This window comes from Podarcis cretensis (assembly GCF_951804945.1).
Source record: "Podarcis cretensis genome assembly, chromosome: 1".
NCBI classification, from domain to species: Eukaryota; Metazoa; Chordata; class Lepidosauria; order Squamata; family Lacertidae; genus Podarcis; species Podarcis cretensis.
The window spans coordinates 131,400,939-131,415,352 of NC_137170.1; the positions used below are offsets into that span (position 1 = coordinate 131,400,939).

Sequence of the window (14,414 nt, forward strand, 5' to 3'; positions counted from 1 at the left end):
TCAGCCCACTTCCCAACCAATTTCTGCAGATCCATGCACATCTCTTCCCCTGCAAACTGCCGTGCATAGATCCCATTCAGAGACTTTTTGAGTGGGGCCACTCCTTAGCTCTGACTGTCTCTTGATGTCATCTTCCCCAGGCCAGATTTCAGATGTTCCGCAACAATGCTACCATTTTTTTTCCACATTTCATTCCTTCTCCTCTGACATAGATTTCTTCTCTCTGCAGAACTTTATTAGTTGTACCTCACACATTTGACTGGGTTGCCCACTCTGGGCGGCTTCCAACAGATAGGAAAGCATAATAAAACATTAAACTATAAAAACTTCCCTATACAGGGCTGCCTTCAGTTGTCTTCTAAAGGTTGCATAATTGTTCCGATTTAGCGCTAAAGATTGGGTTTTCCAGGGGAAAGTGGCGAGGCAAAGGCAAAACCGCTCAGACCCATGCGTAGAAGTGGTGGTGAAACTGGCACAAAATGTTTTGCCTTTCTGGCTGCTATGGTAGGGTTACCAGATGTCCCCTGTTCCCAGGGACAGTCCCTGGATTTGCAAATCTGTCCCCGGGAAACGTGGCAGTGGCAGCCTCAGCGGCCTGGAGCCAGCCTGGTAGTGCAGTTGGCTCTGGCTGGCTTCAGGAGCTGCCTGCTGCCCGCTGCAGTGGTGCCCGCCATTTTTCCTCGCCGGAACTTCCGGCGAGGAAAAATGGTGGGCGCTGTGGCAGCAAGCAGCTCCTGAATCCAGCCAGAGCCAACTGCTCTACCAGGCTGACCCCGGGCTGCTGACTGCCGCTGCTTCCGCCACTGCTGAAGGGGAACCGGGGATGTCCAGTGGTACTGATCTCCTGCCCCCTTCCCCCTTTGTTTTGACTGATCAGAGGAGGCGTGGGAGTTGTGGCCGGCCGGCCGTTGCCCAGTTTTTTAAAAAAACTCTGCGCATTTATGTTTCACAAGGTGCGAAAGAAGGGATTTGCATCTTGCCTGGCAGAGAAACTGTTCAACTTGCTCCCCTCCTGGGTAATGCCCTCCCACCTGCGATTCCCGGATCTCCTCTGATCTGTCAAAACAAAGGAGGAAGGGGGAATGAGACCGGGGAAGACTCGGGAGTCACGGGTGGGTGATGCACCATTGCCCAGTTTTTTTTAAACTCTGCACATTTATGTTTCACAGGGTGCGAAAGAAGGGCTTTGCGCCTTTATACAATACACATGTGTACTTGGGCTTTTGCCTCACCAACCCCACTACTGACTCCTTGTTGCTAAAGGACCCCTGACCATTAGGTCCTGTCGTGGCCGACTCTGGGGTTGCGGCGCTCATCTTGCTTTAATGGCCGAGGGAGCTGGCATATAGCTTCCGGGTCATGTGGCCAGCATGACTAAGCCACTTCTGGCAAACCAGAGCAGCGCATGGAAACGCCGTTTACCTTCCCGCCAGAGAGGTAGCTATTTATCTACTTGCACTTTGAGGTGCTTTTGAACTGCTAGGTTGGCAGGAGCTGGGACCGAGCAACGGGAGCTCACCCTGTCGCGGGGATTTGAACCGCCGAACTTCTGATCGGCAAGTCCTAGGGTCTGTGGTTTACTCAGCTTAAAAAAAAAAAAAAAAGTGTCCCCGGATTCATTGAAAAAAAATCTGGTAACCATATGCTATGGTGGTAGCAGGTTTCCTTTCCTAGGGATACAGATACTACCACTGCCTAGGGAGACAAGTAAGTGGAAAAAACCAGATGAGACCCAGCTTGCTTCAGGACTTCAGGTCCATGGATGGGCTGCAGTGGTCTTTCAAGAGAAACGAAATTAATATTTGCCTCGTGTACGTTTCGGGAGCTGGCATTTCCTCCCTGCCAAATTCAGAACAGGCTGTCATTTACCTATGACTGAGCAACTTGATCTGAAAAAGAGGTGTAGAAAAGAAAGAGGATGAATAAACAGAGACAAAATGTAAAGTCATCAAAGAGCTCTGCTTCCTGTTTGTAACTCTGTTTCCTGTATGCCGCTCAGAGGAAAAGATGAGACAAAAATCTGCGAGATGCCTGCCTTTTGACCTGAAAAGTCAATTTGCTTTTTTCCCCTCCTCGGTCCTCTCTGTCTCTACGGGGCCAGGATTTTCTGCCCACCCTTTCGCACCATGATCTTGTGGATCCTTACTGCACTCAGTCTAATTCAGCCTGACAGCCTAACAGGTAAGTCCTTTCTCTCTGTCTCTCCCATATAGAGGTGGAAGGGACGCCGAGGGCAATGCAGGAGTCTCGGCTAAAGCATCCATGACAGATGGCCTTCCAACCTCTGCTTAAAAACCTCCAAGGAAGGGAGACTGTTCCACTGTTATTGGCTGGATTCTATGCCAGTTTACTTGGGTGTAAACCAAATTAATTCAGAACAAGCTTGATTAGGACTTGGCTGCCTTGCACAATAAATGATACGGGATTGAAATAAAGGGTGCCATTTCTGGAGATTGGCAAAAAATTAGTAACTGAGCTAGCTATAATCACCAGTCTGTATTTCTTGAGAAGGGTCTGTGGCAAACGATGCTTTTTAAAAAGTTGCTGAAGCTAAGCAGATCTTTGTTCTGTACGCTGCCCAGATAAGAAATAAGCTGCTTTGGGCTTCTTGGAGGAAGAATAGGATACATGTGCAACAAATATCACAAATGAATAGCATGAAGACCTCAAATTGGGTGCATTTGAAGATTTGCTTAGATACGTGTCATATAATATACGTTCTGGTTACTTATTTTCTATAGTGTGCCCATCATTAAGGTTGTATAAAACAGTATTTGGTTAATTGATATCTTTGTTTCCATTGGAAGTCTGCTGTCTGCGGTGTTTTGAAAATTAACAGATATATAGTTTGGTCACAGTCCTTGTGAGCGATTAGCAGCAAGGTTGTTTCATGTTTAGTGAGCATTTGTTGTGAATTTTTTTGCATGAAGTGGGATTATTATACAGGACCCATTAATTGTTGATAAGTCATTCTAATTTGTTTGTGGGCAACAAACCACTTCATAAAGCAATTGTTATCCCATACTTTCCAGCAGTTCCCCCCGTCACTTTCCTTACTGCAAACAGTTCAATTTTTATTTCTGAGTTGGTTTGTTGCACAAGATCACCAAATCCATTTTGAGCAACTTGAATTTGCTGTTCTACGGTGGAAATTCCACCCTTCCACCCGTAGAGTCGCAATCTAACTTTGGCTTCCCTAAAAAACCCCCTCAACAACTCTAGTCAATTCAATGGGTAGATCATTGCTAGTATTTTTATAGTGGTTGTAGATCGCGGTCTCTTGGAAGTTGGACAGCCCTGATATATAGCATAAACTAGCATCATATTTGCACACATTCCAGGCATCAGAAACAGCCCGTTCAGGATTTTGAAAAAAGATTTCAGCAGATCTTTCAGATTTTGAATTGCTCCTACATAGTTAGCTCCCCCCCGTGTTATCACCCCTTAAATGCTGCTTTTGTGATGCTCTAAATGCTACACTGTTCTTGAGACTCGTTAAAGACCTGTTTTCATTAGCTTATCAAAGCTCGAATTTCTGAAGTCCCTGGTGTGACTGCTACTTCTAAGCTTTGTTCCAAAGGGCAGAAGAATGTCGACACTTACAGGCAGAAATCACAAAAACGAAAGTGAATGCACCCTCTTTCAGTATGGTTATTGAGCAAAGGATTGTTGACATTTAGGACAACTTTTTGACACTGTAGAACCTTTTTGAGTTCCTTGCATATTTCCCACTCCTGCATATTTCTTGGGAGCGCACGTCCTTTAGCTTCTTATCCCTCGTTCAGATTTATAATTCACAGCTTTCTCTGTCAAACTAAGCAGAAGAGAACTGAGATATTATAAATGAACAGATCGCACCTCCAGAGAGCAAATTAGCAGCAGCTGCCTTTAAATGGTCTCATAAAGTAATGATGATGAAAGATAATGAAGTAAGTATTTAATAACCACAGTGGGCCACACCAAAGTCATTGCGATGCAGCGAATTCACCGGCTTGTGTTGGGTCCCCACATCAAGTCCCAATGCATTAGTGTACTTATTGCATGATGTCCTTCTGCAAACCACAGAGCCTTATTTCTAAAATAGCTGTAATAATAATAATAATAATAATAATAATAATAATAATAATATATTTATACCCCTCCCATCTGGCTGGGTTTCCCAGCCACCCTGGGCGGCTTCCACAGAGACCAAAAATACACTAAAATATCACACATTAAACTTCCCTGAACAGGGCTGCCTTAAGATGTCTTCTGAATGTCAGGTAGTTGTTTATCGCTTTGACATCTGATGGGAGGGCATTCCACAGGGCGGGCGCCCCCACCGAGAAGGCCCTCTGCCTGGTTCCCTGTAGCTTTGCTTCTCGCAGTGAGGGAACCACTAGAAGGCCCTCGGCGCTGGACCTCAGTGTCCGGGCAGAACGATGGGGGTGGAGATGAAGGTAGAATCAGTGATGATGCTTTACCTAACCAATGGTGCAAGGTAGGTGATTTCAAAATGGCCGGTTTGGATCTTAAATGTAGAAACTAGTCAATATAGAAATTATGGACTGATTGTGGTTGGGGAAAAAAATAATTCTGGTTGTATGCAATCTCCAGAGTAAATATGCTATTTCACCTCAGGTTTCCCAAAGGCAAAGCTGAGCTTTCCTCATTCTGTGAAGCGCCCCGAAATCTTCTGATGAAGGGTGGTACACAAATTTAAGAAATAAAGTCAAATAACTCAGTTCGCACAAACCTCTGGCTCTCACCATTAAATTGCACACATGAGAACGCTTACATTTTGTTAAGAATATGTTGTTGTTGTTGTTGTTGTTGTTTAGTCGTGTCCGACTCTTCGTGACCCCATGGACCAGAGCACGCCAGGCACTCCTGTCTTCCACTGCCTCCCGCAGTTTGGTCAAACTCATGCTGGCAGCTTCGAGAGCACTGTCCAACCATCTCGTCCTCTCTTGTCCCCTTCTCCTTGTGCCCTCCATCTTTCCCAACATCAGGGTCTTTTCCAGGGAGTCTTCTCTTCTCATGAGGTGGCCAAGTATTGCAGCCTCAGCTTCAGGATCTGTCCTTCCAGTGAGCACTCAGGGCTGATTTCCTTAAGAATGGAGAGGTTTGATCTTCTTGCAGTCCATGGGACTCTCAAGAGTCTCCTCCTGCACCATAATTGGCATTCTGGGTCAGGCCACATAGGTCAGAGGTGGGGAGACTTCAGGCTTGCAAGATCTATTCTTTCATTAGAACCTCAGGATTCACCCATAGAGTTCTGAGGATTTTATAGAGTTCTGAGGATTTTTGTTTAAGCCCCAGATTTTCTTTGGAGTATCAGAACTGGAGTGCACAATCCTTGTACGCAAAAACAACCACAGCCCTGGTTATTCTCAGCTTCCTTCATTTCCCATTTGTGGAATGCTCACCCCAGGGAGGTTTGACTGGGGCCTTCACTTTACACCTTTATGCGCCAAGCGAAAACATTCCTCTTTAACCAGGCCTTTGGCTGATTGACACCTGATGCCCTTTTAAAAATCTCTTGTGGAAGCGGGGATCATTGCTTTGTCTTTGTTTTCATTTATGCATTTTCTGTTTTTTTTATATTGTGATTTCATGTTGTCAACTGCCCTGAGGTATCTATGACGGGATACAAATTTAATAAATATATAAAATAAATAAACAGTCTATTTTATGATGTCTGAGAGGGATTTTGTTGTTGATGTTGTCAAACAACTGGGAGTTGGAAATCCTTGCCGATCGACTGTAAATCACCCAGAGATCTACCAATAGACCCTGATCTCCTTTCCTTCTTTCTGCTCTATTTCAACAACCAGATTCATCCGGAAGCTTCTAGAAGGTTCTTAATCCCCTGTGGTTTGTCTCTAATACCTGCTACTCAGAGATACCTTGCCTCTCAACAAGATGGTTCTATTAGCAATTCTGTCCAATAACCATTGATCATCCCATCCCTAGACATATTTCTAATGCCATCTAAGCTACAACTACTGCACCTTGCGGAGAAAGAGTCCATTAGTTAATTAAGCATTGTCATTCCTGAAGCATCTATAATCAGCTTCGCAACTGACCCTGAGATATAAAATTTCTTCCACATTGTTTTTAAATCAAGTTCTCTTCATAATCAAAGCCATGTTAGAGTGGAAGCATGGCACTGTCTCTCCAACCTAAATTCCACCCTCCCTGAAACCATTATTTGCCTTTTGCACAGAAAACATTCAGACACCTACGTAACACCGATGTGCTTTCCCCAAGTCGGGCAAAAAGCAGCTTGCGGGGAGCAAATTTGATAGGGAAGATGACCCGGGGCACCTACTTGAGATGAATTTCAAGCAGAGGCTGAGCTAGGGTTGCATGTAGCTTGTTGTGTGCGGCCCATGACCTCTCAAATTACATGTACCTTATATGCGTTGATAACATGTGAGCAGGGCAACAGTTGAAGGCAGTGCAAATCAGATAGTCTGACTGGGAGTGGCTGCCAAGACCATATAACACTGGTCTTGAAAGACCTACATTGGCTCCCAGTACATTTCTGAGCACAATTCAAAGTGTTGTTGCTGACCTTTAAAGCCCCAAATGGCCTCGGCCCAGTAGACCTGAAGGAGCATTTCCACCCCCATCGTTCAGCCCAGACACTGAGGTCCAGCTCCAAGGGCCTTCTGGCAGTTCCCTCACTGCGAGAAGTGAGGTTGCAGGGAACTAGGCAGAGGGCCTTCTCAGTAGGGGGCCCGCCCTATGGAATGCCCTCCCATCAGATGCCAAGGAAATAAACAACTATCTGACTTTTAGAAGACATCTGAAGGCAGCCCTGTTTAGGGAAGTTTTTAGTGTTTGATGTTTTATCGTGTTTTTAATATTCTGTTGGGAACCTCCCAGAGTGGCTGGGGAAACCTAACCAGATGGACGGGGTATAAATTAATAGTAGTAGTAGTAACAACAACAACAACCTGTGTGTAGGATTGCAGCCAACATGTAAATCAGCAGAGAGGTGTGGTCTCCATCTTATGTCTTCCACGCAAAGCTTAAGTTTGATTTTTTTTTGGTCAACAAGATCTCACGTTTTATTTTCAAATGCTTTTTATTGAGATTTAAGAACACCAACACCAACCAACAAAAACATCAGGTCTTATTACATATATCCTACTTTGTGCTCCATAGAGCCATTGACTTCCGTCCTTCCCTTCCGCAAGTTTTCTTATTCCAGTCTATAATTCACAGTTTCATTGATTAAAAATTACACCGTGACGTAAGATTTAATTTAATCCTGCCAACGTGTGTGGATTGGCAAAGTGCTATTAAGGCTTTTCAGGGCTTCTGTATCTTTCATTAGCAGCTTCCTTCTTACAGCTTTTTGCCTTCTTATTGTTTCCTGCGCAGTGCTGCAACAGCATTACAGTGGAACTTCAGGTTACAGATGCTTCAGGTTACATACGCTTCAGGTTACAGACTCCGCTAACCCAGAAATAGTACCTTGGGTTAAGAACTTTGCTTCAGGATGAGAACAGAAATCGCGCAGCAGCGGCGCAGCAGCAGCAGTGGGAGGCCCCATTAGCTAAAGTGGTGCTTCAGGTTAAGAACAGTTTCAGGTTAAGAACGGACCTCCAGAACGAATTAAGTTCTTAACCCAAGGTCCCACTGTACTGAAGAACCAGGATATCAAAAAGATGTCAGAAATGGAAATGGACATAAGTTTTGCGTGTTCATTCAAGGTCAGAGATGGAAATGACAGAAGCGAATATAAGCGAATATTTGCAATATTCGCTATTGTTGTTTCTTTAGCCCACAAACAATATGTAAATAATTGCATTATTTTCTGCATTGTTGTTGACATTTCCTTTCCATTGAAATGCATTGAAATTCATTACATAATTAGAATTATGCTAGTTTTGGCTCCAGTGGACAAGTGATACAGGTTTTAGCAGAAGCCAAATGGCAGTGGAACAGAAACAGCATTGATTGCAATGAACACGGGTTTAGGATGAACATCTCTGACTCCTTACATCCTGACGGAGTCCTGCCGTCATAGATGGTGCTTAGCATAGCATAGAAAGAAGACACAGAGAGGCAGCGAGTATTTTCATAATGGAGGGGCAGCTCCTTCGAACCTCTCCCTTCCCCGGTAACTTTTATTATCCTTTGTCCTCACCAACAGCATGGCCATCTCGCAATCTCTCACGTTACATGCCTGGTAATGGTTTGACACTCCCCTCACCATATAAGGAAACACTGCCCAGAGGAAACACAACTCCATTTAAGTTCAATACATTCCTATACATTGTAAAGCTCAGAGTGCTGGTCAGCCGAGGTCAGGGGGCACCCTGTGGTATTTACAAGCCTCTGCCTTGGCTTTATGACTCCCACAACATCCCTACTGAAAATGGCCTTTTAATTGCCCTTTAAAAGGGCAAATTTCCCTGTAGTGCAATTTTTCTCCCACCCCTTTTTATTGCAAACTAATTCTAGATGGCACTAAAATATTTTAGATAAATTAATTAATTAATAAATAAGATCAGTAACGAATCTCCCACTGATCCTACAGGGAATAGGAATGGACTAATTAAGGGGGAATCAATCATTAAACTTTCAGCAGCACTGAACAGGAAGCAATAACCAAAGCAAAAACGGCAAGGAGTTGGCTGCAGATTTAACACTGAATGACCTCATCTGAGTAGACCTTATAGACGAATCTTGGCCACGACCCTGGGTATCGTCAGATAACATAGCTATACATTCAAACTGTATAAAACCACAGTTTGAATTACACTTCCAGCTGTGTGTGGAAAAAGCAATGCTGCCACAGCAGTAAAGGGCTCTGCTGTGAAAGCAACCTGATTCTCATGCATTTGACAGCGGGGAATTTTTTTATTTTTTGCTGAGATCAAGGAGGAGTTCCTTTGTTTCCCAGGACCTGAGCTACATTCCCAGGCCATGAGCTTCATCCAGAAGATCTTCGATGACATTTGGAGCCACTAACTTTTGAATAAAGTATTTTTCTGTTCTGTTTTGCTTAAGCATGCCTGGCCCTAAAACTTAGGGCAGTCTTAAGCAAACTGCTTAAGGAGAAGTTAGCACAAGTTATCCAACTAGCCAAGCTTATAATACTTCCTGAATCTTGAGGTTTTTTTGTTTTTGTTTTTCATACCTACGGGACCGCCTCTCCTGGTATGTCCCACGGAGGACCTTATGGTCTTCAAACAAAAACATCCTGGAGGTCCCAGGCCACAGAGAGGTTAGGCTGGCCTCAACCACAGCCAGGGCTTTTTCAGCTGTGGCCCCGATCTGTCACAAGAGACTAGGGCCCTGCGGGACTTGATATCTTTCCGCAGGGCCTGCAAGACAGAGCTGTTCCACCAGGCCTTTGGTCAGGGCACAGCCTGACTCCCTCCTTTGGCAATCTTCACAAAACTTTAGCCTAATGGTCGCCATCAATTTGATTTGAATTAATTTTAGAATGAAATGATTTTAGAATGTTGTACTATTTGATTGTTGCTAGCCGCCCTGAGCCCGGCTTCGGCTGGGGAGGGCGGGATATAAATAAAATTTATTATTATTATTATTATTAACAAAGGTTTTCAATATCCCTTCCCCATTCAAGAAGAGTTGCACTTTTAGCAGCAGCTCACGCTAAAAAACTCTCTCTCTCTTTTCTTCTCATGCAATCTTATATTAATGTCCTAATTAAGGCTGGTAGCTACATAAGTTACTTCCAAGTAAATATATTTAGGAACAAAGCACTGTTATGAAATGCAGCAATGTTTCTCTTTGGAAAGGTTTAATAATACGAAACAAAACCTGCTCTGCTCTTCCCCCACCTTAATATTTTCCTTCCTTCTGCTGCCACCACTGCCTAACAACATTTGTTTCTCTCTTTCCCCCACCCTCAGAAGCGAATATTTTAGTGCAGCAGAGACCTCTGCGCCTAATGAGCGAAAGTGCCAAGATATTCTGCAACTACACATCTAACGGAAAGAAAATAGAGGCCTTCAGAGCCTTGCTCCGTAAAGGAATAGAAAGGGTGGAAGTCTGCTCCATTTACAAGAACAGCACCCATAATATTACCAAATACGGCCCGGAAATCAGCTGCCAAGTTGCTTTCAAGACAGAAAAGGAGGTCACCTTTAACCTGCAGAGCCTACATGCCAATCAAACGGACATTTACAGCTGCAAAATTGAGGTCTTTGAGCCACCGCCGTATGAAGTCAACGAAAGCCTTGGCACTTTAGTTCACGTGAAAGGTACAAATGTGAAAGTCCTTGCATATGCCCCAAATCACTCATGCTAGGGATACTAGTATTTAAACTGGGCATCTAGAAATGTCTACTCCCCTTTGCCAAATGCAAACCAACACTTTCTCAACAAACAGCGAGTTTCCTTAACAGCAGGGGCTACTTTTATTTCAGAAGAAAAGGCAGCTGTGGAGCCCCAGTCTTTTGGTCCAGACTGCAGCCCCATTCTGTTTTCCTTCCAACCCCCCCCCCCAAAAAAAACCACACCTCCCTTCTGCTGTCTCTCTGCCCCCCACTCAGGTGCTGCTGCAATAAAGTAAAGCTAAAGGTAAAGGGACCCCTGACCATTAGGTCCAGTTGTGACCGACTCTGGGGTTGCGACGCTTATCTCGCTTTACTGGCCGAGGGAGCCGGCGTACAGCTTCCGGGTCATGCGGCCAGCATGACTAAGCCGCTCTTCTGGCGAACCAGAGCAGCGCACGGAAACGCCGTTTACCTTCCCGCCGGAGCGGCACCTATTTATCTACTTGCACTTTGACGTGCTTTCGAACTACTAGGTTGGCAGGAGCAGGGACCGAGCAACGGGAGCTCACCCCGTCATGGGGATTCGAACCGCCGACCTTCTGATCGGCAAGTCCTAGGCTCTGTGGTTTAACCAACAGCGCCACCCGCGTCCCAAATATGGGGTATATCAGAGCATAATAAGAGCCAGGTGTCTGTGAGAAACCTGCAAGCAGGACCTGAGCACCAATAATAATAATAATAATAATAATAATAATAATAATAATAATAATAAATACTCTGCCCTTCTGGGGAAGAACAGGGAAACATCAATCGCTAAGGCTTCCCCAAACAGGGCTGCCTTCAGATGTCTATGAGAAGTTATATAGTTGTTTCACTCTATGACATCTGATGGGAGAGCGTTTCACAGGGTGGGTGCCACTACCAAGAAGGTCCTCTGCCTGGTTCCCTGTAACTTGGCTTCTTGCAGTGAGGGAACCACCAGAAGACCCTCGGTGCTGGATCTCAGTGTCCAGGTTGAACTATGGGTGTGGAGACGCTCCTTCAGGTATACTGAGCTGAGGCCATTTAGGGCTTTAAAGGTCAGCACCAACCATTTGAATTGTGCTCAGGAATGAACAGGTAGACTGGTATTATGTGGTCCAAGCAGCTGCTTCCAGTCTAGCAGCTGCATTCTAGATTAATGGCCATTTCCGAGTCAGCTGCAAAGGTAGCCCCACGTAGAGTGCATTGCAATAGTCCAAGCAGGAGATAACCAGAGCATGCACCACTCTGGCAAGGCCATTCGCAGGCAGGTAGGGTTTAGCAGGCATGGAGTTGGTTGACAGCCACCCTGGACCCAGAGTTGACCTGTGCCTCCACGGACAGCTCTGAGTCCAAGAGCCCTCTGCCATCCTGTGCTTTCCAGCAATTGGTATGCAGTAGCTGTGGTCTAATGGGACGCAGGTGGCGCTGTGGGTTAAAGCCTCAGCGCCTAGGGCTTGCCGATCGAAAGGTCGGCGGTTCGAATCCCTGCGGCGGGGTGCGCTCCCGCGGCTCGGTCCCAGCGCCTGCCAACCTAGCAGTTCGAAAGCACCTCCGGGTGCAAGTAGATAAATAGGGACCGCTTACCAGCGGGAAGGTAAACGGCGTTTCCGTGTGCGGCTCTGGCTCTGGCTCTGGCCAGAGCAGCGATGTCACGCTGGCCACGTGACCCGGAAGTGTCTCCGGACAGCGCTGCCCCCTGGCCTCTTAAGTGAGATGGGCGCACAACCCCAGAGTCTGTCAAGACTGGCCCGTACGGGCAGGGGTACCTTTACCTTTACCTTTAGCTGTGGTCTAAACCACTAAGACTCTTGGGCTTGTTGATCAGAAGGTTGGCGGTTTGAATCCCTGCGACGGGGTGAGCTCCCATTGCTCTGTCCCAGCTCCTGCCAACCTAGTAGTTCGAAAGCATGTCAAAGTGCAAGTAGATAAATAGGTACCACTCTGGTGGGAAGGTAAACGGCGTTTCCGTGCGCTCTGTCTTCCATCATGGTGTCCCATTGCAACAGAAGCGGTTTAGTCCTGCTGGCCACATGACCTGGAAAGCTGTCTGTGGACAAACGCTGGCTCCCTTGGCCTGAAAGCGAGATGAGCACCGCACCCCCATAGTTGCCTTTGACTGGATGTAACCATCCAGGGGTCCTTTACCTTTACCTTTTTTACCTTTACTGCATTAATTTGTCTAACCCTCTTTCAAACCATCTAGATTGACAGCTGTCACTGACTCCTGCAGGAGTGAGTTCCATAGTTTAACCATTCAGCCTTTGTGTTATTCAAATTCTTTTTCGGCTGTCCTCACTTGCACTTTTTTTTGGGTGCCAAAGTTTGTGTTCTTTTTTTGTTGTCTTCATTTGGACAAGATTTCATTTTTTTAGATGAAGTCTTGCCTCTGATAGTGTCTTGGACCCTGCTTGTCAACCACACTGGTGTCATCTTGTTCCTCATGGTACACTTCTAGATCTGTGGCGTACATTCCATTTCAGTACAGTCGTACCTTGGCTCCCAAATGCCTTGGGAGTCGAACATTTCAGCTCCCAAACGATTGAAAACCGGAAGTAAGTATTCCGGTTTTCGAACGTTCTTTTGGAAGCCGAACATCTGACCGGGCTTCCGTGATCAATCAGAAGCCTCGCTTTGGAAGTCAAATGTTTCGGAAGTTGAACGGACTTCCGGAACCAATTCTGTTCAACTTACAAGGTACGACTGTATCTAATAATGTGTTTTTAAACAACTCCCATGCATTTTGGTGTGATCTGACCCTCTAGACTTTATCAACTTCCTTTTTAACCAATCTCCTCATTTTGGGGAAGTTTCCTTTTTTGAAATCAAATGTGATCTAGGAATAACGGTAATATAGCTTTTCATTTATAGTTTGTGCAGATGTGTTTTAAAGCTTTTCTCCCCTCTGTCAAGCCCCAGAAACCCCAGAATCTCAATGTCAACAAGGACCAGAATTCATGAGTATGGCAGCAGCTATCGGAGTCCTTATTTTCTACAGCATCCTAACAACAACAGCTTTTTTCTATTGTTGGGTAAGTAATGGTTGTTTCTCACTTATTTCACGTACTTGATGCAGAAGAGCAACAATAATCTAATTTTGGAGATGGGAAAAGCTAGTCCACTTCCGTGTTGTTACATGCCATCCTACTCTGCCTTGCCAAGCAAAGAGGTGAGCTCTCTAGATCATGAACCCCCATGGCCCAGATGTTTTGGACTACAACTCCCATGATCCCTTGCCATAGTGGCTGGGACAGAAGGATGATGGACTCCAAAATATCTGGAGGGCAACAGGTTGGGGAAATCTGGACCACCTTTTAATTCTCTTTGTATGGTTTGATAGCCGAAGGTCCTAGCTCAATGATCTTCAATGGCTGCTGGTTATCCTAAGGCAGTTGGATTTGTCTCTCACACTCCACCTTGGGGAGGGGGGCTGAAGTCATGAAATTTGAACCTGTCTGCAGAGTGGGAAGGAAAATTGAGCCATAAGGTGTATGCTGCTGCTTTAGGCTGCGGAGACAGGTGTGTCCCAAGACTAGGGTTGGCTGCTTGGCACATGTTGACTTGGACATATGCAAATAAAAAATATTACAGAAATGCTTTATGACCCACCAGTTTTCGTTCCCTGCTAGGAAATAGGCCCTGTTCAAAACTCAGTGGCTGGAGTGTGGTTGAATTACTGGAGTGCTCATCAAAAGATATTTAATGTTGCACACCACCCTGGGATGTTTTGATAAAGGGCGGTACATAAACTGAATAATAATAATAATAATAATAATAATAATAATAATAATAATAATGATTTTTTTTTAAAAGAAGTAAAAATGCTACAGTGATGCTACTCAGCCTCAGCTCCAACTTCCTTACCATTTTAGGAGCCTACATCTTGGTGAATGTTGTTGTTGTTTAGTCGTTTAGTCATGTCCGACTCTTCATGACCCCATGGACCAGAGCACGCCAGGCACTCCTGTCTTCCACTGCCTCCCGCAGTTTGGTCAAAATCATGCTGGTAGCTTCGAGAACACTATCCAAACATCTCGTCCTCTGTCACCCCCTTCTCCTTGTGCCCCCCATCTTTCCCAACATCAGGGTCTTTTCCAGGGAGTCTTCTCTTCTCATGAGGTGGCCAAAGTATTGGAGCCTCAGCTT

The 14,414-nt window shown here is 45.3% G+C and overlaps 1 protein-coding gene across 2 annotated transcripts in view; it reads left to right on the top strand.

Moving 5' to 3' along the window:
* The first annotated feature begins 1,945 nt into the window (after positions 1-1,945).
* The window catches only part of LOC307218628 (uncharacterized protein), a 67,083-nt gene continuing 54,614 nt past the window's right edge, over positions 1,946-14,414 (top strand). For both annotated transcript variants that reach the window (XM_079981208.1, XM_079981207.1), the window contains exons 1-3: positions 1,946-2,181; positions 9,882-10,232; positions 13,182-13,300. In XM_079981208.1, coding sequence (XP_079837334.1) covers positions 2,127-2,181; positions 9,882-10,232; positions 13,182-13,300 — 525 coding nt within the window. In that variant the 5' untranslated portion in view covers positions 1,946-2,126. The remainder of the gene's footprint in view (positions 2,182-9,881; positions 10,233-13,181; positions 13,301-14,414) is intronic.